This window comes from Neomonachus schauinslandi, chromosome 11 (genome assembly GCF_002201575.2).
Source record: "Neomonachus schauinslandi chromosome 11, ASM220157v2, whole genome shotgun sequence".
Taxonomy (NCBI): Eukaryota; Metazoa; Chordata; class Mammalia; order Carnivora; family Phocidae; genus Neomonachus; species Neomonachus schauinslandi.
In genome coordinates this window covers 44,298,454-44,320,321 of record NC_058413.1, presented here as the reverse complement: position 1 = coordinate 44,320,321, position 21,868 = coordinate 44,298,454, and the positions used below count along the sequence as shown (strand labels likewise).

The 21,868-nt window shown below is 42.0% G+C and overlaps 1 protein-coding gene across 1 annotated transcript in view; it reads left to right on the top strand.

Annotated features, from left to right (window-relative positions):
• Window positions 1-21,868, top strand: part of PARVA (parvin alpha) — a 173,935-nt gene that overhangs the window by 135,464 nt on the left and 16,603 nt on the right. Inside the window, exons 5-8 of the mRNA XM_044919800.1 lie at window positions 8,850-8,990; window positions 15,242-15,357; window positions 18,803-18,861; window positions 21,127-21,146. Coding sequence (XP_044775735.1) covers window positions 8,850-8,990; window positions 15,242-15,357; window positions 18,803-18,861; window positions 21,127-21,146 — 336 coding nt within the window. The remainder of the gene's footprint in view (window positions 1-8,849; window positions 8,991-15,241; window positions 15,358-18,802; window positions 18,862-21,126; window positions 21,147-21,868) is intronic.

Here is a 21,868-nt window from a genome sequence, read left to right as displayed (position 1 = left end):
CTTGCCATCTGTGATAGCATGGATGGGCCTAGACGGTATTAGGTTAAGTGCAATAAGTCAGGATGAGAAAGCCAAAAACCTTTGATTTCACTTATGTGGAATGTAAAAAAAACATAACAAATGAATAAACAAAAAGCAGAATCATTCCTATAAATACAGAAAACAAACTCATGGTTGCCGAAGGAAGGTGTAGAGGATAGGCAAAATGGACAAAGGGGAATGGGAGATACAGGTTTCCAATTATGGAATGAATAAATCATGGGAATAAAATGTACAGTAAAGGAAATATACTCAGTGATATTGTAATAGCACCGTATGGTGACAGATGGTAGCTACACTTGTGGTGAGCATAGCATAATGTACAGAGATGTTGAGTCACTATGTTGTACACCTGAAACTAGTGTAACATGTGAACTATACTCAAAAAAAAATTTTTAGGGGCGCCTAGGTGGCTCAGTCGTTAAGCGTCTGCCTTCGGCTCAGGTCATGGTCCCAGGGTCCTGGGATCGAGCCCCGCATCGGGCTCCCTGCTCAGCGGGAGGCCTGCTTCTCCCTCCCCCACTCCCCCTGCTTGTGTTCCCTCTCTCGCTGTGTCTCTCTCTGTCAAATAAATAAATAAAATCTTAAAAAAATTTTTTTAATAAAATGAAATAAAAACCTGTATCTACAATTAAAAAGATCACCATTGTGGGTAGATTGAAGCAATAATTAAATGAATATAAAACAATCAAAATAATGTCTAATTTGTTTATTTAAAAAAATAAGATAGAATACCAGACAATTATAGCATTTAAGTAGGAAGAGTATGATTAGAGTCAAAGTATGCTCAGGTCCTGTATTATTTAGTAACAGGCTAAGTGCAATAAGTCAGACTGAGAAAGCCTGGATCATTTCTATTAAGTTAAATACACATGATAAATCTTTTACGGTGGCCACTAAAATAATAAAACAGAGTGTATAACCTCCCCACTAGCCATGAGAAAAAATGAAATGAGAGAAAAGAGAAACCTTAAACCAAAAGAAAGCAAGGATGGAAGGGTGGATAAAAAACCAGAAAAGCAAATACAAAGTTGAAAATAAGTTGGTAGAAGTGAATCCAGGTATATTGATGAACCCACTCAATATAAATTGACTTTATCCATTTAAAAGATAAAAATTGTCAGACTAGATAGCACAACATCTTGCTATATGCTATTTACAAGAGACAATCTTAATTTATGAGGACAAAGAATGCTTTAAAGAATGGAAATAATGGGGCTCCTGGGTGGCTCAGTTGGTTAAACGACTGCCTTCGGCTCAGATCATGGTCCCGGGGTCCTGGGATCGAGTCCCACATCAGGCTCCCTGCTCAGCAGAGAGCCTGCTTCTCCCTCTGACCCTCTCCCCTCTCATGCTGTATCTCTCTCTCTCTCTCAAATAAATAAATAAAATCTTTAAAAAAAAAAAAAGAATGGAAATAATTAGGGGTACCTGCATAGCTCAGTCAGTTAAGCATTTGACTCTTGATCTCAGGGTGGTGAGTTCAAACCCCACATTAGAGTGGTTTAAAGAATGGAAATAATTACATACACTAGAGTAATGCTAATTAAAAGAAAGCTGGGGTAACTATTTTAATATCTGACAAAACAGACTTTAAAGCAAAAAGCATTACTATAGAAAGTCTACATATTGAGGAGACTAAAGCTACTAGGAAAATACAGACATTTTAAACCTAAATGTATTTTTTTGTGCATCACTATATAAAAATGACAATCAGAATTACAAGGACATGATAAATTGTCATCACAGTGTTAGATTTTTAACATATATCTTTTAATAAACACATTAAGAAAAAGGTTCATAAGGATAGAGAAGATTTGGAGAATACAATTAACCACCAATACCAAAACTAGAGCATTCTTTTCTTTTTTTTTTTTAAAGATTTTATTTATTTATTCGACAGAGAGAGAGACAGCGAGAGAGGGAACACAAGCAGGAGGAGTGGGAGAGGGAGAAGCAGGCTTCCCACTGAGCAGGGAGCCCGATGCAGGGCTTGATCCCAGGACACTGGGATCATGACCTGAGCCAAAGGCAGATGCTTGATGACTGAGCCACCCAGGCGCCCCTATTTTCAACTGCATATGGAACACTTACAAATTTGACTATGTCCATAAAGTGTGTCTCAACAAATTGTTATACAGACCAAATTCTCTGGCCATGATACAAAAAAAAAAAAATTCTAACAAAGCCTCTCTGTATATTTGGAAAACAAAAATGTAATAACTCAGGAATCACTCATACTGGAAAGAGTATTTTATGTACTCTAATTCTCTGAAGGATGGTTACATTAATATAGTATAATATATATAGTAACTGTGTTTGCTAGAACATCCCATTTTTTCTACCATTCAGAGTAATTGAGTTTATTCTGTCTTGATACTTAAGAACTTTTTGAATACTATTTCATTGTTTTCTAAAAATAATCTCTCCAAAAGCACGTTGGGATGCTAAATTCAAAAACAAGTGAAAGATTCACAAAATAATCCTGAGGAAATTTTCTAAATAGCATCCTATTTCAAAATCATGCCTATTACTTTATAACAAGTTAAACTAATGATGAACAATTTACAGAACTATAGAAACATGAAAGAAACAATTTCATGGAAGAATAAAATTTCAGCAATAGAAAATTTTCATGTAGCTAGCTGAAATTAGCCTAATAAAGAGCAAAAGAGAAAAACCAGGAATCTTGAGAAAGAAATTATCTTTAAATACTTAGCAACAATGAGTGCAATTACTATTTAACTATAGGGATATTTGAGTGGATCTGTTAAATTTTGGGGGTTGAGTATTTTAAAAATAAAGTAGGGGATAGAAATAGAAGAGGTCCTCAAATCTTTTATTTTAAAATGTCACAAAATTGAAATAAGTGATATAAGCTTACAAAATAGAGATAACTATGTTTTATCTTATTTCCATACCCAGAGACTCAAATAAACAATAATAGAACTAATAAGGAGATTTGGTAAGATGATTCTATTTAAGAAGAAAATCTGTAAGGCAGCAGCTTTTCTTTTTACTAGCAATAATCAGCTGGTAACACACACACGCGCACACACACGTTTACTGAAACTTTAATACAAATAAGAAAAAGGTGGCTTATAACCTGGCTATATATCTACAGAGGAATGGTCGAATAAGTTATAAGTCCCATAATATATTATGCAAATTTTTAAATGAGTTATATCAGTATGTACTGGCATAAGAAGATACTCATACGTTTGGGTGACACATGTATCATATAGAGACATGTTTAGAAACTGAAAAGATAATAGAAAAGATCAATGAAACTAAGAGCTGGATTTTTTATTTTTTTTTTTATTTTTTTATTTATTTTTTTTTTAAAGATTTTATTTATTTATTTATTTGAGAGAGCGAGAATGAGAGAGAGAGAGAGAGAGAGCACATGAGAGGGGGGAGGGTCAGAGGGAGAAGCAGACTCCCTGCTGAGCAGGGAGCCCGATGCGGGACTCGATCCAGGGACTCCAGGATCATGACCTGAGCCGAAGGCAGTCGCTTAACCAACTGAGCCACCCAGGTGCCCAAGAGCTGGATTTTTTAAAGAGATAAACAGAATTGACAAACCTTTAGCTAGACTCACAGAGAGAGAACTCAAAATCAGAAAAGAGGAGACGTTATAATTGGTACTACAGAAATACAAAGGATCATAAGAGACTACTATGAATAATTATACACCAACAATTGTACAACCTAGAAGAAATTGATAAATTCCTGGAAATATGCAACCTACCAAGACTAAATCATGAAGAAATAGAAAATCTGACCAAATGATTGTTAGTAAGGAGACTAAATCAGTAACCAGAAAGTCCCCAACAAACAAAAGCCCAGGACCAGATGGCTTCACTGGTGAATTCTATCAAACATTTAAAAAAAAAATTAATACCAATCCTTCTCAAACTCTTCCCCAAAAATAGAAGAGGCAGGAACACTTCCAGACTCATTTTACAAAACCAGTGTTACTCCAATGCTAAAACCAGACAAGGACACCATAAGAAAATTACAGCAATATCCCTAATGAACATAGGTACAAATGTCCTCAACAAAATATTAACAAAGTGAATTCAACAATACATTAAAAGAATCATACACCATGATCAAGTGGGATTTATTCCAAGGATGCAAGAATGGTTTCACATCCACAAATCAATCAGTGTGATATGCCACATTAGTAAAATGAAGGATAAAAATTATATGATCATCTCAGTAGATGTAGCAAAGCATTTGACAAAATTCCACATCCATTCACGATAAAAATGCTCAACAGAGTGGGTACAGAGAGAACATATCTCTACATAATAAAGATTCTATATGACAAGCCCACATACCCAATGGTGAGGAGCTGGAAGCTTTTTCTCTAAGATAAGGAACAAGACAAGGATGCCCACCCTTAGAAAGAAATTAAGAAAACAATCCCACGTACAACCACATCAAAAAGAATAAAATACCAAGGAATAAACTTAACCAAGGAGGCGAAAGACCTTTACACTTAAAACTATAAGACATTGCTGAAAGAAATTGAAGATCACAAATGGTAAGATATTCTATGTTCATGGATTAGAATAATTAATATTTGTTAAAATGTCCATACTACCCAAAGCAATCTACAGATTCAGTGCAACCCCTATTGAGATTCCAATGGCAGTTTTCACAGAATTAGGGAAGTGGGGGAAATTGGCTTCCAGTTATGAAATAAGAAATAGGAATAAAAGACACAGCATAAGGAATATAATCAATGTTGTAATGGAGATGTATCAAGACAAATGGTAGCTACATTTGTAGTGAACATAGCATAGTAAATAAACTTGTTGAATCACTATTTTGTACACCTGAAACTATTGTAACATTTTGTGTCAATTATATACAAATGAAAATAGATAGATAAAAATAAAGACACATTGTCCAGGAAAAAAAAGAAAATAGAACAAAGGATCCTAAAATTTGTATGGAACCACACAAGACCTTGAAAAGCCAAAACAATCTTGACAAAGAATAAGCTGGAGGCACCATGCTCCCTGACTTCAAACTGTATTACAAACTCCAGTAGTCAAAATAGTATGGTATTGGCATAAAAACAGACACTATATTAATGGAACAGAATAGAGAGCCTGGAAATAAAGCCACACATATATGGCCAATTAATTCATGACAAAGGAGCCAAGAATATACAGTTTCTTCAATAAGTGGCATTGGGAAAAGTGGACAGCCATATGCAAAAGAATGAAAATGGACCTCTATCTTACAACATACACAAACACTAACTCAAAATGGGTCTTTAGACTTGAATATAAGACCTGAAACCATAAAACTCCTACGAGAAAGCATAGGCATTAATCTCCTTGACATTGGCCTCAGGGATGATTTTTTTGGATTTGATACAAAAAGCAAAGGTAACATAAACAAAAATAAGTGGGACTACATCAAAATAAAAAGCTTCTGCATAGCAAAGGAAACCATCCATAAAATGAAAAGGCAACCTACCAAATGGGGGGAAATATTTGCCAGGATTTAATATCCAAATATATAAAGCACTCATGGAACTGAATAGCAAAAAAAAAAAGGGGGGGGCGGGGCAAATACATCTAATTTAAAAATGCACAGAAGATCTGAATAGATATTTTTCCCGAGAAGACACTCAGATGGCTAACAGGCACATGAAAAGGTGCACAACAATCATCGGAGAAAGGCAAACCAAAACCACAATAAGATACTACCTAACACCAGTCAGAATGGCTAGTGTCAGAATGACAAGAAATAAGAAATATTGGCGGGGCGCCTGGGTGGCTCAGATGGTTAAGCGTCTGCCTTCAACTCAGGTCATGATCCCAGGGTCCTGGGATTGAGTCCCGCATCGGGCTCCCTGCTTGGTGGGGAGCCTGCTTCTCCCTCTGCCTCTGCCTCTCTCTTTCTCGTTCTCTGACTCTCATGAATAAATAAATAAAACATTTAAAAAAAAAAAGAAATATTGGCAAGGATGTGGAGAAAAGGGAGCCTTCATGCACTGTTGCTAAGAATGTAAATTGGTGCAGCTATTGTGGAAAACAATATGGGGGTTCTTTAAAAAATTAAAAATGAAAATACCATATGATCCACTGATTCCACTTCTGGTTATTTGTCTAAAGAAGAAAATGAAAATGCTAACTTGAAAGATATGTGCATCCCTATGTTCACTGTAGCATTATTTACAATAGCCAAGATATGAAAACAACTTAAATGTCTATCAATGGATGAATAGATAAAGAAGATATGGTGTATGTATATTTATATGGAGTATTATTTGGTCATAAAGAAAGAATAAAATCTTGCCATTTACAACAATGTAGATGGACTTTGAGGGCACTATGCTAAGTGAAATACCATATGATCTTACTTATATGTTGAATCTTTATTTAAAAAAAAAAAAAAGCTCATAGATACAGAGAAGAGAGTGGTGGTCACCAGAGGTAAGGGGTTGGGGGGTGGACAGAGTGGGTAAAGGTGGTCAAAAGGTACCCCAAAAATGAATTATATCCATATATATTGACAAAGATACTCATGATATATGTTTGAATGGAAAAAAAGGTAGCAGAAAAATATATACACGGTAATCTCACTTTCATTAAAGGAGAATGAGAGAGAGAACTCTCTGTGTGTGTGAACATGAAAAGATACACCTAAAACTATTAATAAAGGTTACTTCAGATATTCTATCTACTCAAATCTACGTTATACCAACATCAGTGCCTAAAGTAAAATATCCAATAAAAAGCAAAAAAATAAACCCAAAGCATAACTAAAGTAGAAAAAAAGTAAAGCAGAATTACATTTCCTCCAAAATTAGTAATGCAAAAGAAATAAGCAAACCATAAAAAGTCTCCTCCTGAATAATGCCAGATGCTAAAAATCAGAACGTTTTTAATTTTAAGAAGAAAGCATTATAATGTTAGTATTGTGACAATTAAAAAATATTGGCAAAAACAGAAAAAATTAAGTGTTCTAGTAGGTAATGTCTAAAATCCTATTTTTAAAAAAATGAGAACAGAATGGACAACAATGCAAAAAAAAGTTAGTGAGCTAGAAAACAGACTCAGAGACCCAAGAAGTCCAATGCCAGCAGAAGGTTATAAATATGAAAAATCACAGGCAATGATACACCACAACAGAGCCGGCTGGAGAGTGGTTCTGACGCTGCCACTCGTCCCCTCACCCCCACCCCAAGCATTCTCCCAAGACACTCATCACTGTCCTAACCTGGTGATCTTTTTCTCTTAGCCAAGAGAAGGTTTCAGAAATTTCCTTAACCTAGCACTTTGGGCAGCCTCTACCAAACTACCAAAACTGTGATTGCGACATAAGATACAAGCAGCTTGTCATTTCTTCAGTAGGAGAGGATCCAAGACAAGAATTCACAGCCTAAAAATGGAAAAAGCACACATGGTCTCTTCACGTTCGAACAATCAAGAGGAAGACAATTAAATATAGGCTTATTAAATCCCTGACATTTAGAAATAAAGAATGATGGCCGTAAGCAACTAAAGAGGAGAGAAGGAGAACACTCGGGCCTTCACAGATGAGAAGAGCTTGAGCTCGTTCTATCCAGGTGCAGAAAAGAATCCTTAAATCTCCACAGAACCTGCAGAATTTCTTCAAAGAATTACCCAATGCATATTTGACCGGATAAGCTACAACTACTGAAAAATAAAAGAAATAATATAAGCAATGAGGGGATCATTGACATAAAGTTTAATTCTTTTGGAGGGTAGTCCTTAAAAATGAAGGAAAAAGACATTTTAACCTACTTCAGAGTGTCAGTTCTATCAATCCTGAATGAGTTGTGGAGAGTAGATTAGGTGAATCCAACAGCAGATGATACTTCCCATTCAGAAATCCAAGAGTTGTTCTAACAGATAAAAATTTAGACCAATTAAGTGATTAGACTGTATTTTGCCTGTAAGTATTATGGGGTTATGCCACTGCATGCAAGAACAATTGATTTTAAAACATACCATTTTACAAGTACCACTCAAAAAAAGAAAAATCATTTAAGTTACTATTACCCAAAGCTTTCATTTTCCTTAGAATTTTTATTTCCTACTTTTGGAAAGTGTTCTTCTAGGCTGATTGAGACATAGAAGTGGCCACACTACACCCACGAGGAAACAGTGAGAACGCCTATCTTCCACCTGGCCGACCACAACTATAGAATGTCATCAATTTGAAGACACTGATTTCAGGGATGTTAAAGTGTGGGGGGGCAGGGTGGACGTATGCCCTAGAATTCATGAAACAGGACACATCAAATAAGTTACAGTCCAGGTGGGTTTAAGAGGAAAGGAGGTCCTTAGAACAGATAAATGTGATTCAGCATGACACATGCATACATACACAGGACAGAAGTGTGCGAAAGACCCAGGGCAGGCACACAAGGCTTTCTAGTCGGGGCCCAGAGTATGCTTGGAGAAGGCAGAGTTGAAAAGAAGGAAAAATCCAGAATGGTGGAAAAGGGTTCAGTTATGGCAGGCTGGGTTACATGCCCCACTTCTGTGCTCCTGGGAGCTTACCATTCAAGACACAGTCACAGGCTCTCACAATCTTGGTGTCACCAGTACCACCATCAGATGAGGGGAGGGCAGCGTCCCTCACATAGCAGGTGCTCAGTATCCCTCACATAGCAGGTGCTCAGTATACCCTTGTGGACTGAGCGAATGTGTGAGTGCAGGAGTACGTGTGAGGGAATGAATGAGCAAGTAAGCGTGTGAGTTGGGGTTGTCTGTGGAGATAACAGTGGCTCTCTTTCCCCCTTGTCACCCCAGAGAAGCTTGAGAGTGAGAAGCTGAACGTTGCTGAAGTCACCCAGTCAGAGATTGCTCAGAAGCAAAAGCTGCAGACTGTCCTGGAGAAGATCAACGAAACCCTGAAACTTCCTCCCAGGAGCATCAAGTGGAACGTGGACTGTGAGTTTTACAAAGAAGGATGGGGCTGTCGTCCCCTCCCTAGGGTTTCCCCAAGAAGCCATCCAGGAAGCTGGCAGGCCCACGGTGGGGGGTGCAAACCCATTTATCGTTGAGCGAGACATGCCCTTCCTTAGAGAACTTCTCTGCGCTGCTGGGAAAAGAATAAAGTCCGGTGTGCCTTTCTGTGAAAGGCTGATTGTAGCAAGCTCATGGGAGATGGGGAGGAGGAGGAGCTCATGATTGAGCTCCTCCTGAGCCCCAGCACAACCTTTTGAGAAAGCTGTGTCTCCAGCTCAGAGAGGCTTCAGGATGTGGGGATCCCTACGTTCAGGCAGCTGAGGAGCAAGGGTACAAGGACTTGGCTCTGTTCTTAAGCCCATGCCCTTCCTCTCAGCCCCATATCTTCCAGAAGGAGCAAAGATCTGGCTGAGATTGCAGGCCCTGGAATGGGATTTTCAAATTCAGGTTGCACAGCTGGTGTAGCTCCAGGGTCTGGGAAAGTGTAAACTGTCCATTCTTTTGCTGCCGTAAGGGCCTGCCAGTCTACTGTGGACACGATGAGTCCCTAACAGAATCCGTGTTAAATCAGCAAATCGGGTGAATCCAGCAGCAACAACGGATCTCTCGGAGGGAGTCTAAAGTTATTTTCTTCTTTGTAATAGATGAAAAGAAGAATTCAGATTAATAGAATGATCTAGATTGTGTTCTCTGCTGTTAAGTATTACGGGGTTAAGTACTAGACCTTACTGTATCCAGTTCATACAACTTACAGTGGACACCTTCCCTCCCCACCAAAACAAAACAAAACAAAACAAAACACGCCTTTCCAACTTGGGAAAGAAAAGGAAATCTTTACCCCTCAACTTAGAGACCCAGTAGCTGCCAGACACAACCTCTTAAGCGAGTTTCTAGCATCTGACATTGGAGGCAAGACACCAGGTACCTCCTGCAGCATAATTACATCTTTGCGTGCACAGCACACAGTGCTTGGAACGGGGTGTCTGCTGCCTGACAGAAACACCCAAGAGCAGGTGGAGGAGAGGCCAAGCCCTGGGCCCTGGACGCTGCCCCAGGGTCTGGGAATGCTAATAGTGTTGGGGGGAGGGGAGGGGAGAGCACCTGATCACGTGTGTAGGAGCTGCATCTACATTTTGGAAATCCACAACAGTCATGAGAAAGTCTTCTGATGAAGACCCCTTCTTAGTTTCATTTCATCCTACTTCCTACTCCCTGAATATGGACCATCTCCATGTACCCCTCCAAACAAAACAAAACACCTTTTAACTTACCAGGGAATCCAGTTTGGGAAAGACTGAGATAGAAGAATGGGGCTTTTTTTTTTTTTTTAAGATTTACTTATGGGCACCTGGGTGGCTTAGTCAGTTAAGTATCTGCCTTTGGCTCAGGTCATGATCCCAGGGTCCTGGGATCGAGCCCCACATCAGGCTCCTTGCTTAGTGGGGAGTCTGCTTCTCCCTCTGTCCCTCCCCCCTCACTCATATTCTCTCTCACTCACTCTAACAAATTAAAAAAAGATTTTTATTTATTTATTTGAGAGAGAGTGCAAGCACATGCAGAGTGCGGGGAGAGGCAGAGGGAGAGAATCTCCAGCAGACTCAGTGCTGAGCTCAGAGCCCAACCCGGGGCTCAGTCTCACAACCCTGAGATCATGACCTCAGCTGAAACCAAGAATCGGACACTAAAACTGATTGAGCCACCCAGGTGCCCCAGAAGAATGGAACTTTTTAAAGCTACTTCAGGACCATTGTCTTCAGTGGCTTTTAATGATTTGTTTGGTTCGCATTTACCTTCATTTCTTACAGGGAAATGTGAAAATAATCCCCTGTATTATCACTCTTATCTAGCTGTTTCCATTTTTCGCCCACTACTGTCCATATCCATGCCTATTTTTACTTGATGAAGTCACATACACTCTGGTGTTTTACTTTCTCTTAATATTAGATATTTCCTATATTCCCAAGTGGTCTTTGTACTTACTTTTGCTTCTATTTCATGGGGGAGATAATCCCATAGTAAATTTAAACCCTATGTTGACGTTGATCCTATTAGGACATTTGCTCGCCTATGGCTCCTATCCTATAGGGCCAAGTCGAATGTCTTAGGTTGTGTCTCTTTTTGCTTCTCTTAAATTATTCCTGTCAGATAGATTTCCAAAACTGAGATGAATTACTAGGTCAGAGGGATAATTATCTCAGTGGCTAGCTCCCTGTGATGCCTGTTTACAAGCAGCAGTAGCTTCTTCCATAAGGAATGTGGTGGGCCTAACTCCTAGGGAGAAGTTCCGTCCCTCCTGTTCTCCTATCTGGCTGTTTGACATTTTTTCATCTTTCCAGTCAGGATAAAGGTGTCAGGGACAGCTATGAGTTAACAAGGCTCTTCATCTAGTGCTTTAGGGAAATCTTCCTTTTCTTTCTGTTCTCTTCACAACAATTTTCATTACTAAATTTTATGAAGATAAAAGAAATTTAAATATGAAGATCTAACATATTTATAGTGCTTTCTGTATGCTTTGTACTATTCTAAGCAATTTACATCTTTTGATCCTTATAATCCACACTCATCTAAGGTAAGAATTCTATTATGCCTGGGCACCTGGGTGGCTCAGTTGGTTGAGCGACTGCCTTTGGCTCAGGTCATGATCCCGGGGTCCTGGGATCGGGTCCCGCATCGGGCTCCCTGCTCAGCGGGGAGTCTGCTTCTCCCTCTGACCCTACCCCCTCTGTACTGTCTCTCTCACTCTCTCTCTCTCTCTCAAATAAATGAATAAAATAAAAAATCTTAAAAAAAAAAAAATTCTACTATGCCCATTTTATAGATGGAAAAATAGAGGCAGAGCGAGGTTAAGAAACAATTTATGTAAGCTTCATGAGGTCAGGGATTTTTGTCTCTTCACTACCAAATCCCCAAAATCTAGAAGAGTGACTGGCAATTACTAAGCACAGTAATATTTGCTAAAGGAGTATCGTCATCCAAGGTCACACGGGTGGTAAGTGATGGGGCCAGGAATGAGAGGCAGAGAGTCTGGTCGTGGAGCCTCTGCACTAAGCCTGCACATGCTGTTCCTTTAAGCTGCCCACCCAAAGACGGGAACTGTCACCTGGTGGTGTGCTCCATCAAGTTGTGCGTGTGTATGTGTGTAAGAAATAGATAAATGTGTGTATACATACTTACGTAAATATATTTTATTTTTACAAAGATGAAATCAGTCTATGTTTAGAAGATATATATCTTGACAGATCATTAAATACTCTGTCACTTTTAACATTATGTAACAGGACATTGTATGGGTATATCATAACTATTTAATTAATGGTGGATTTTTGAGATTTTTTTTTTTTCACTCTTACCAATATAGCCTGATGAGTTCTCTCCGCTCATAGCCACAATTACTTCTTCAGGCTAAATACCTAGGAATGGTATTTTAGGGCCAAAGTATATGTACATTTCTAAGGTCATAATACATGTCGTCAAATTGCATCCCCAAAAAATGACACCAATTTATATTTCCACAACAACTCCTATTTGGAGGACTATTTCTAACTCAGCAGCTCCTCTGAAATTGTTTTTCAGCTCTCGGCACAGTGGCTAAGTGCCCAATTTATACAGTACAGCCTTGGCCCTACTCTAGATCTGCACATTGCCATCTTGACTCGAGTGCAAGATCACAGTGGTTCTAGATTCTGTATAGCATCAGGGAGAAAACCAGGAGACATGCTCAGAGGTGACAATGAGGGTACCCAGATATGCAAAGGTTGTTAGGATTTGTCTTAATGGGAGAGGATGACGTGTCTTTAACCTAAAGAAAATTTTGAAATAGGAAACTACCATGTTTTCGTTTTTTTTTTAATGTTCCTTTCCAAGTCTTGGCCATAAGCACATGTCTGTATGTGTGTGCATATATGTGTGTATATGTATACATGTATGTATTATATCTGTATATCCATTAAGTGTATATATTTACATTGTTTCTATTGTTTCTGTTTAACATTACATTATTAACATTTATAGTTACATTGTTTCAACAGTGATCTTCAGTGCATGGAAACTATTCCGTTATGTGGGTATACCATAATTTATTAAAGCAGTGATTATTAAACCATTAAACCATGCTTGGCCCAACCTAATGATTTGCTAGGAGGAACTCAGACATCACTGGAGAGAGAGGCAGCTGTGGGTGGGCTGCAGTTAGGACTTGGGGACCAGAGCACTTGTACTTTTTTTCTTCTCTGTTTTGCCTAATGGCTTTTAAACAAAGGGTTTCTCTGCATAATAAAAATTTTCTTTTGAAAACCACTGGTCTAAACGATCCTCTGGTTATTAGACATGGTGTTTTCCAGATTTTTTTAATGATGATATATCACATAATAATTAACATCTTTGCACATGTAGTGTGTGGCGGGGAGGGAGAAAGAGGGAGAGAGAAACTGTAATTTACTTCTTTTGAAAAAACTCCCAGGAGGACAGAACCCTCATCAGAAGAGACTGGCATCTGTATGGTGCATATAAAATAGCTCCGTGTTGCTTAGTGAGACAGTCAAGATGAAGTACAGGTCACCAGTGTGTAAGAACCACCTTTTCGACCACACCTTCTCTAGCATCATGTTTTGTCATTAAAAGGGAGAGAGTTAGCCAATGTCCTTACAGCCCTTGGTGCCCGGACTGATGGTGTGACAGTTCTGATCAGACGGGCAAACCCAGTGATGCCTCTGCCCAGCAGCGAGCACACCTTGGCAGTAGGTCACTCCCATGCCAGGAGCCTTTTTTGAGGCTGTCACTGTGGGTGAAACTTTGGACGATGCCCAAAAGCCCAGAACTAAAAAATGTCTTCTGGAAGGCTGAGTTAGGAGCAGATCATCTGCTGTATGTTGGTGTGGGGCTGCTGCTCAGTGGAAAACCTTCGAAATAGCAATGATAACAAGTAACTCTAATGAGTTCCCAAGGAATGTCTGAGTCATTTCCTTTTCTTGGCGATTTCTTAAAGCTTCTGCTGAAGCAGATTCATCAATCCCAGGGCAGACAGAGCGACACCCTAATAATGGGCCCAGTTTGTGCTAAGTACACAAAATGAGCATGTTTTGTTCTTTCCTTAAGTGCCCCTCTGTAAGGAGGAGCCCATGAGGCTGATAGGACTGTGAAGGCAGGTAAAGTATCTGGTGAATCTTTCCTTTTAGGAGAAAGAAAGAGGAGAGTGTTGATATGACTGAATTGCCTAGGTGCCAGCTATTTTCTCCTAAGTTATAATAAAAAAAAAAAAAAAATCAACCATTCCTAGGTACCTGCTATGTGCTGGAAGCTTTGCTTTCCTTATCTCTAGAAATTCTTACAGCTTGTATTTCTGCACAGGACTGTTATCCCCATTTGTGAAGATGAGCACATTGAGGCTCAGAGGCCTTCAATGGCCTCCCCAAGGTCATGTAGGCAGGAAACCAATACAGAGCTTATCAACTGAGAACTGAAGCTCCAGTCTGCCTGACCCTGTGTGTACCCATTATGTCACAGCATTTTTCTCCTCTCAGCTGCTGCAAAAACTACAACTCAGTGGTTGCTCACCATTCTCTAGTACGAGTGGTTTAACATCTAGCATGCTGCTCAGTAGCTGTAGAAGCTAGTTGGGTCATAAACATCCTCTCCCCGCTATTCCCCAAGGGGCACTGCCTACGCTGACCATACACAGTACTCAAAAGAGCAACAAAGCCCTTTAGATATGTCATGACTTCCTCAAGGGACTGTAAGCCCTGAACAAAGGAAGGGATCCAGTGTTCCTGACTCAGTGTTCATTTACTGAGGACGTGCTTTGGGTAGAGCCTTGGGACACAAAAGAGTGGTGATAACCCAAAGAGTTCACAGTCAAGTGGGAAGGAAAAGAGGATGCAGAGCAGACATGCTCATGGTTATTAGAATAGAATGAACAAAAACATGGGGGTGGCAGAGGGCTGATCTGATCTCAAAATTCAGCAGTTGTCAGGGGCCCTACTGGAAACTTGGATTAGAGTGGAGAGGCACTATATTGGAAATCCAACAATAACATGATCCAAGAAGCAGCTCCATGGGACTTGGCCAAGAATGAGGGGGGCCTAACAGGGAGGCCTGTGAGATCCTTAGTGGGGGGATGTGGGGGTGTGGGGGATAGAAGGTGCATTGGGTGTTGGTACTGCTACATTTTGAATATCTGCTTATATTTGCCTAGGATCTGGAAGAAGATTCTCTAATTTTTAAATCTTTTATTTCAGCTGTTCATGCCAAGAGCCTGGTAGCCATCTTGCATCTGCTGGTTGCTCTGTCCCAGTATTTCCGGGCACCAATCCGACTCCCAGATCATGTCTCCATCCAAGTGGTTGTGGTCCAGGTGAGACAGCACGACAAACATCTGCGCCCTTAGAGAGGGATAGAGGCTGAGTTCGTAAGGGAGCTAAGGCAGCCTGGGGAGCTTATTACAAGGATAGTGGAATGAATGCTGAGTATCCTTGATATGCTCTATGTTGGAAGGCATGTGAGTGCACTGCCTGATGCATGTGGGCAGCAATCAGTTATTGTGCAAAGGATACTTGAGTATGGGCTAGCCTTGTGTGGGGCATATGCCTGGGGTTTACATGTTGTCATCAGGAGGGTGTCTGTGTCCTGTATATTCGAGGGTGTGAGGTGTGTAGGTCTGTGAAGTGTGTGCAGTAGGATCAGGAGAAAAGGTGTATCCGTGTGTGTAAACCCTGCAAGCCACGGAGAGTCATTTTTTGGTTAAACAAATGAGGCACAGATATTGGGAAGAGACAGACACCCATGCATGTGAAGGGCTGTGTGCATGGGTGCGTGTGTGTTTGAGAGCGAGCCCCTCACTGGCTGTGCCTGTATTCAGGGCCCTGCTGCTTTTCACCTGCCCACAGAAGCATGGCTGGGATCTCAGGTCATCTTTTCCAGATTGTTGGATGGAATTTCCATTCACATATGGCTGTATAATTTCCACAATGAGGGTGTGCTCTTTCCCTGTGACTCTCTCACTCTGCTCCTAACCCCATTACATACTCAAATTCAATTTCATTTTCCAACTTTATGCCCATTTAGGAAAGGTCAGCATTCTGTTTGCTTGTTTCTGTTCTTTTCAAGTAAACATGCTGCAAGGGAGAACTCCCCTAATAAGTAGCTCTCTGGTTAGCCAGGGTTCTGGAGAAGAGAACAATATGGCGGCTCTACCATCCCTTGGTGAGGAAGAGTCCTGAGGGCTGGTAGGCTTTGCCTGACCCCACCAGGCCAAGTCTCCAGGACAAAAGCTGAGCTTTCAGGGATCAGATGTTAGTGAAGGGGAGGAGGTTGTGAGGGTGCTCCTCGATCAGCTGCTCGGCCATGCCCCGGTAATAAAGGATTTCTTCCATACCTTCTGAGAACTTAACTTGCTAAACATCAAGGGGATACTAGGAATGGTCATCTTGGCCCTGCCTGCCAGGAGACAAGACTACACCTAAGGAGCAGAGAGAGAGGGTGAAGAGAGGGTCAGAGGAGGTGAGAATGTGTGTGGTTCAGAGGCTAAGTGCAGCTAAAAGGAATGAACTGGTCTCATGTATTGAGCACTCAACTGTGGCAAGCATTTTGTGTCTGTCGTGGATATGTGACCAGCCCAGATCCTCCTCGTACAAGCATCTTACCAGTGAATCCAAACCATCCCTACTGTGTTGTTTTCACCAGTCAATAACGTATAAATTCATTTCATTATATTTTTTAAGACTCTGATTCAAGATTAGGGGGTAGAATCCTCTTGAAACAGTGGCATGAAACTGCAAGCCCACGTTTCATGCCTTATTTTGAGCTCAGTTACAGGTCATTAGAAAGCTGTTGTCGGTTTCATTTCTCTGCGGACCATTTTGTTAGCATGAGGGTAAAAAGAGGACAAGGTAATGGGGTGTCTTCCTTTGTCAACTTAAACAGGAACAGAAGCAGGACTCAGAATTAGTCAGAAGACACTGACTAAACCACAAAGAGAGTTCTTGAAGCAACAAATAATAGATCAAGGTGGAATCTGGATGCTGCGTGAGGGGTTATTTAACCCAGATTTCCTTTCTATTCTATACAAAAGCAGTGAATTCTGCAAGAAGTTGAAGATGAGTTTTTATGTCTGTGAAGAACCTCACAAGACAAGGACACAAATTCCATTAGCCCCATGTGAAAATTATACACATGTTGAAGCTGAACTGGGAAAAAGTCTTGATTTATCCTTACTGGATCCCTTTTAAATGATATCATTTTTCTTTTTTACTTTGATAATCTGTTCTTCCTAATCTAGTGCAGATATATTCTTGGCCTTTATCCAGCTCTACCTTTCCTTCCATAAAAGCATTTTGCAAGGACTCTCGTTTCTGTGGCTACTGGGACTAGAAGAGAAGGTTCTGGAAGTTTGGGCAGAAGGGCAAGAAGGCAGGTTTCAGCTGAAATGCTAAGGCTTGGAGGCTCCTTCTGGACACTCCGCCTTTGTAGATGAACTTGCCCCGACAACCGCTTGCCATCCCCAAACTACTGTCGTTTAGGTGTCTGGGAATGGGCTATAGGGACCTGATGAAATGGATCTCCCTCCCCACACCTATCAGAAGGTCTTCCTGAGCCCCAGCACTCCTTTACTGGCTCCCATCCCCACACAATGAGGTTTAAACTCCAGACTGGCACACAGTTGACTCTCCACCGACTAAGGGCAGCCACCAGCCCTCCAAACATCCTCCCGGACACGTTTGTGCTCTCCTGACCTGCCTTTTCACTGGGGCCATCCCTTCTGTTGGAATATCCTCTCCTCTGTGTCCAGCCAAATCCTCTGTGTCCTGCCAAGTTCTAGCTCAAGGACACCCTCCCCTTGGAAGGGGTCCCCGACCATCCCCACGAAAGTGCCTGCTTCTGTCCCACATTCAGCACGTCCTGTCTGCCTGGGGTGACCGCATAATTGATGACACATGACACTTCTGAGAGTGAACAGGGAATCCTGCTGTAATAATCGAGCGGCGCCATCAGGCATAAACCCGGACTGTTTCTTGGAAATCTTTCTCACCTACCTGTTTCATCTACCCCATTTTACTCAAGGTCAGAAGTTAGGTCAGACGTTCCACAGTGTTTGCTCTCAGTCCAACATAAGTTCTTGTATAGAGAAGACACTGACTCATGAAATAAAGAAAGAAGATAAATTGATGGGAGGAGGTGGACAGATGATGGATAGACAGACCGACGGATGAGTGGATGAGTGGGTGGGTAGGCGTGAGGGCCTCCAGAGTGCTTAGTGCTCTTTTCTCAGAGAATAAGCCAGTTACCTCAGGACCGTACAGCTCACAGAAAAGCTCCCCTATTTATCCCTTAAAAACAAAAACAAAACCGAAAACTCTCCCTCTGTTTAAATTCTCCCAGTTGGCTTCTGTCCTCTCCCCCAGCCCCACCGCTAAATGTGTTTCTTCCCTATCCTCTGTGGCCCCAGCTGGAGGGGCAGACACACCCTGGCCTTCATTTCCATTCGGTTTACTGTGGATTACTCCAGGAGGCAGTTTGCTTCCAGCAAAAATGTCTTCCAATAAAGGAAGAAAAGATTTCACCGTCCAAGAAACAGCCAACTTGCTTGGAATAAACACCAATTGCCCTTAAGCATGAATGGTATGGTCCGGTCCCAGGAAATCAGGGGCCTCGTTTTGCTTCTGGCGCGATCTCTTCTCTGGGTTTCATTTCTTAAACACCAGTAACTTTCTCAATATCAGGAATGCTAATCAGTTTTTTGTATTTTTCTAAAGAATATTTTTCTCTCCTCCTCCCCGCCCGCCTCCCCACCCCTGTTTCAGAAACGAGAAGGAATCCTCCAGTCTCGGCAAATCCAAGAGGAAATAACTGGTAACACAGAGTATGTCAACACCATTGTTGCCAGCGATTCTCTAATGGAACACAGATGTTTCTCCGAAATTCATCCATTTGCTGATATTTAGTTTTCATTTATTGGGATTGCAAGAGGGATTAGACTTCAGCCAATGATTATAGTTTAGCCTTTTCCATGCATTCAAAACATGCCTCTCAATGCTTAAGATACAAACTTGGGTGGGGACGTGGGGAGAGAGAATTAGCCGTGATTGAAAAATTCTAATTTTGTGGCACTCCAGGAAAAAGTGTGCCCAAAAAAGCCAACCAGCATGAAATCGTCATGCCATAAACATGGGGTTGAATTTAAAGTGTGAACCTTCAAAAGGACGTTTTTCTTCCTTTTCTGAATCTGATGTATTTGGTCACATGCCATGACCCAGAAAGCCCTTTTCTACCTCAGAGTGGTGGGTTGATGTTTTGTGTTTTTTTCATTTCCGTTAAGCAGTTGGAATCTCAGAATATGTAAGAGGTTTGCCGTGGGGAAACGAAGTTTGTTCTGAGGTAGAAAAAGCAGGACGCTGGGGGCAAGGGTCTTGAGATCATCGGGCAGGCCTGAGCCCCGGCCACAGGCAAAGGACATTTTCAGCATCCCCTGCTGCCCCAACTTTCTTCTATGTTATCTTGAACAACAGCGAAGTGCAAAGAGCAGGGACCTCTAAGCCAGCCTGACTTGAGTTCAAATCCAGGCTCTGCCACTTGTTCAGACCTTGGTTTCTGTATCTGAAGTGGGGAGCATTTGCGTAACCAGAGTGGTGGTGAGGATTCACAGCTGACCCATGCCTTCCAAGTCTTGCCCAATCTCTAGGCAGCTGGCTTCCCCAGTGGTGGCTGAGGGAGGTCCCCGGTGTGGCCTGTCTGAACCACAATGTGCTCGTGGCTTCAACAGGACCAGGGTAGGGCAGAGATGGGCAGTGGCCCTTCCCAAGATGCCCAGCTTATGGCCCGCAGAGAGCCTGTCAGGCAGCCTCCATGTCACTCTGGGGGCTAGTCTTGGACGTCAAGAGGGCACCTGACCCACAAGGCACACTACTTCCCTGGCCTGGGTCCTGTGACATGTCGTTCATGCCCCCTGGCTCAGCCCTGCCCCACACCCCCACCCTTTGCTGGGCTTGTCCACGCCTGTTGTTGCACATTCTGGAGAAGAGAAAGACATACCTGAGAGGAACGTGGCCTGTGAGAAACTCCTGAACCAGGGGACATGAAGTTTAGGTTTGCAGAGTAATGAGTCAGCTGCCTGTCATGCTTCCTGGGGTCTCCCTCTGCCATCTTGCCACACAGACATGAAGGTGGAGGTCGACTCCTAACAATGGCAACACATAACAGTTTATGAAGCACTTTTATATCTATTGGTACTCATAATAAATACACAAAGCAATGCCTACACCTCCTAAGACCCCATCCCAAAGGTGGAAAAGCAGCCGTCCTTGGGCTCTCCAACAGTTAACTCCAAGTTCATTATTCTTTCCAGTACACTACCCCCAAGTTATCATTTAGTAGGTGATAGATGTACAGTTGCAATAAACCAATATGATAAGAACCAAAAACATATAGGGAAAAAATGTATTGAGCACTTACTGTATACTAGGAATTACACTAAAATCTTTCTACGTATTAAATCATGTAATGCTCACAACATCCTACTGAGGTAGTTACCGTTATCATCCTTGTTTTAGAGATAAGAGACCTGGAGCCCAGAGAGGTTCTGTAGCTTGCCCAAGATCACACAGCAAGCAAGTGGCTCTGTGGGATTTAAACCTAAGTAGTCGGTTCTAATGCTTGTGCTGTTAGTACTTTGCTGCTTCACCGGTATGAGTATGGTTGCAATTCCTGCCCTCTTTGAGAAACTGATTTTGAGTCAACGGCAGGGGCAGTTTGGCAGGAATCACAGAATAAACAGGAGAAAGACAACGCCGATGTCCCTGGGCAGATGCCCACAGCAGCCCAGACGGTTAACTGTGCAATGGTTGGGAATGTTGCAACCCCAAGTCCGATATTCCTTCTCAACTGTAAGCAACAGTGGGATTTTACGTAGAGCAAGAAATAGTCCCGGAAGTATCCTTTATACCAGGCTTTGTGCGAACACCAGCATATCTGTAGAGCAGAGGGAAGAAACAGGTGGTCATGGGGTAGAGGTGACAGACAATGGGAGACTTAGCGCAGAATAAAATGCCAAGGAAAGCAGCTTTGTGGGCTCTGCAGTGAAGGACAGAGAGAGAAGACTCATACTGTTTTCTTTCTCCTTTTCCTGCAGGGCTCTCTCCGGAAGGCATGGTGAGTTGCATAAGATTATCCTCTGGTGCTGGTGGCTGCCACAGGGGTCTAGTTAATTCTGCAGCAGCTGGGAAGAACAGGCACTCGGCCTGCTTCCTGCATGTGTGTCTGCACCAGCCTGGTGACAGGGCGGCTTAGTAGGGAGGGTTGGCTTACTGGTGGGAAGAGGAAAACGAGCCACAGCGGCACAGTCCTCTCATCAGTAACCAGACCACTGGCATTGCCGGGCTCGGGATGGGCCCTGGACATCGGCGGGACAGTCGTGCTCTAAGTGTGTTGTGGAAGTAAAGAGGTGGACGTACACACTCGGGACAGTCCACTCTCCCCCTCAGTCTGGCCCTTCTAGAAGCCCTCTTATCCCTCTTTCCTCATCACACGTCATACTGCTCCAGTTTCCCAGAACTTTGCGTTTGTTTATACAATCTGTGAATGTTCGAGACCTCAGTCACCCCTCTGGCAGTCCCAGATTTACTCATCGGTGCAAGAGCAGGAAAAGGCAGGCCCCAGGACCACCAAGCTTCCCAGGCCCACGTCCCTCCTGGACATTATTCTCATTCCCTGCCTCCGATCCTATCCACTATTTCACCTCTGAGTTCAAAGAGCCTGGGGGCTACAGCAAGGAAAACAGGGGGCAGGGGGCACAGCTTTGCTACTTTCAACGATCCCATATTTACTATGGATAATGTTTGAAATATGCTAATGAACTCAGATCAGCAGACGCT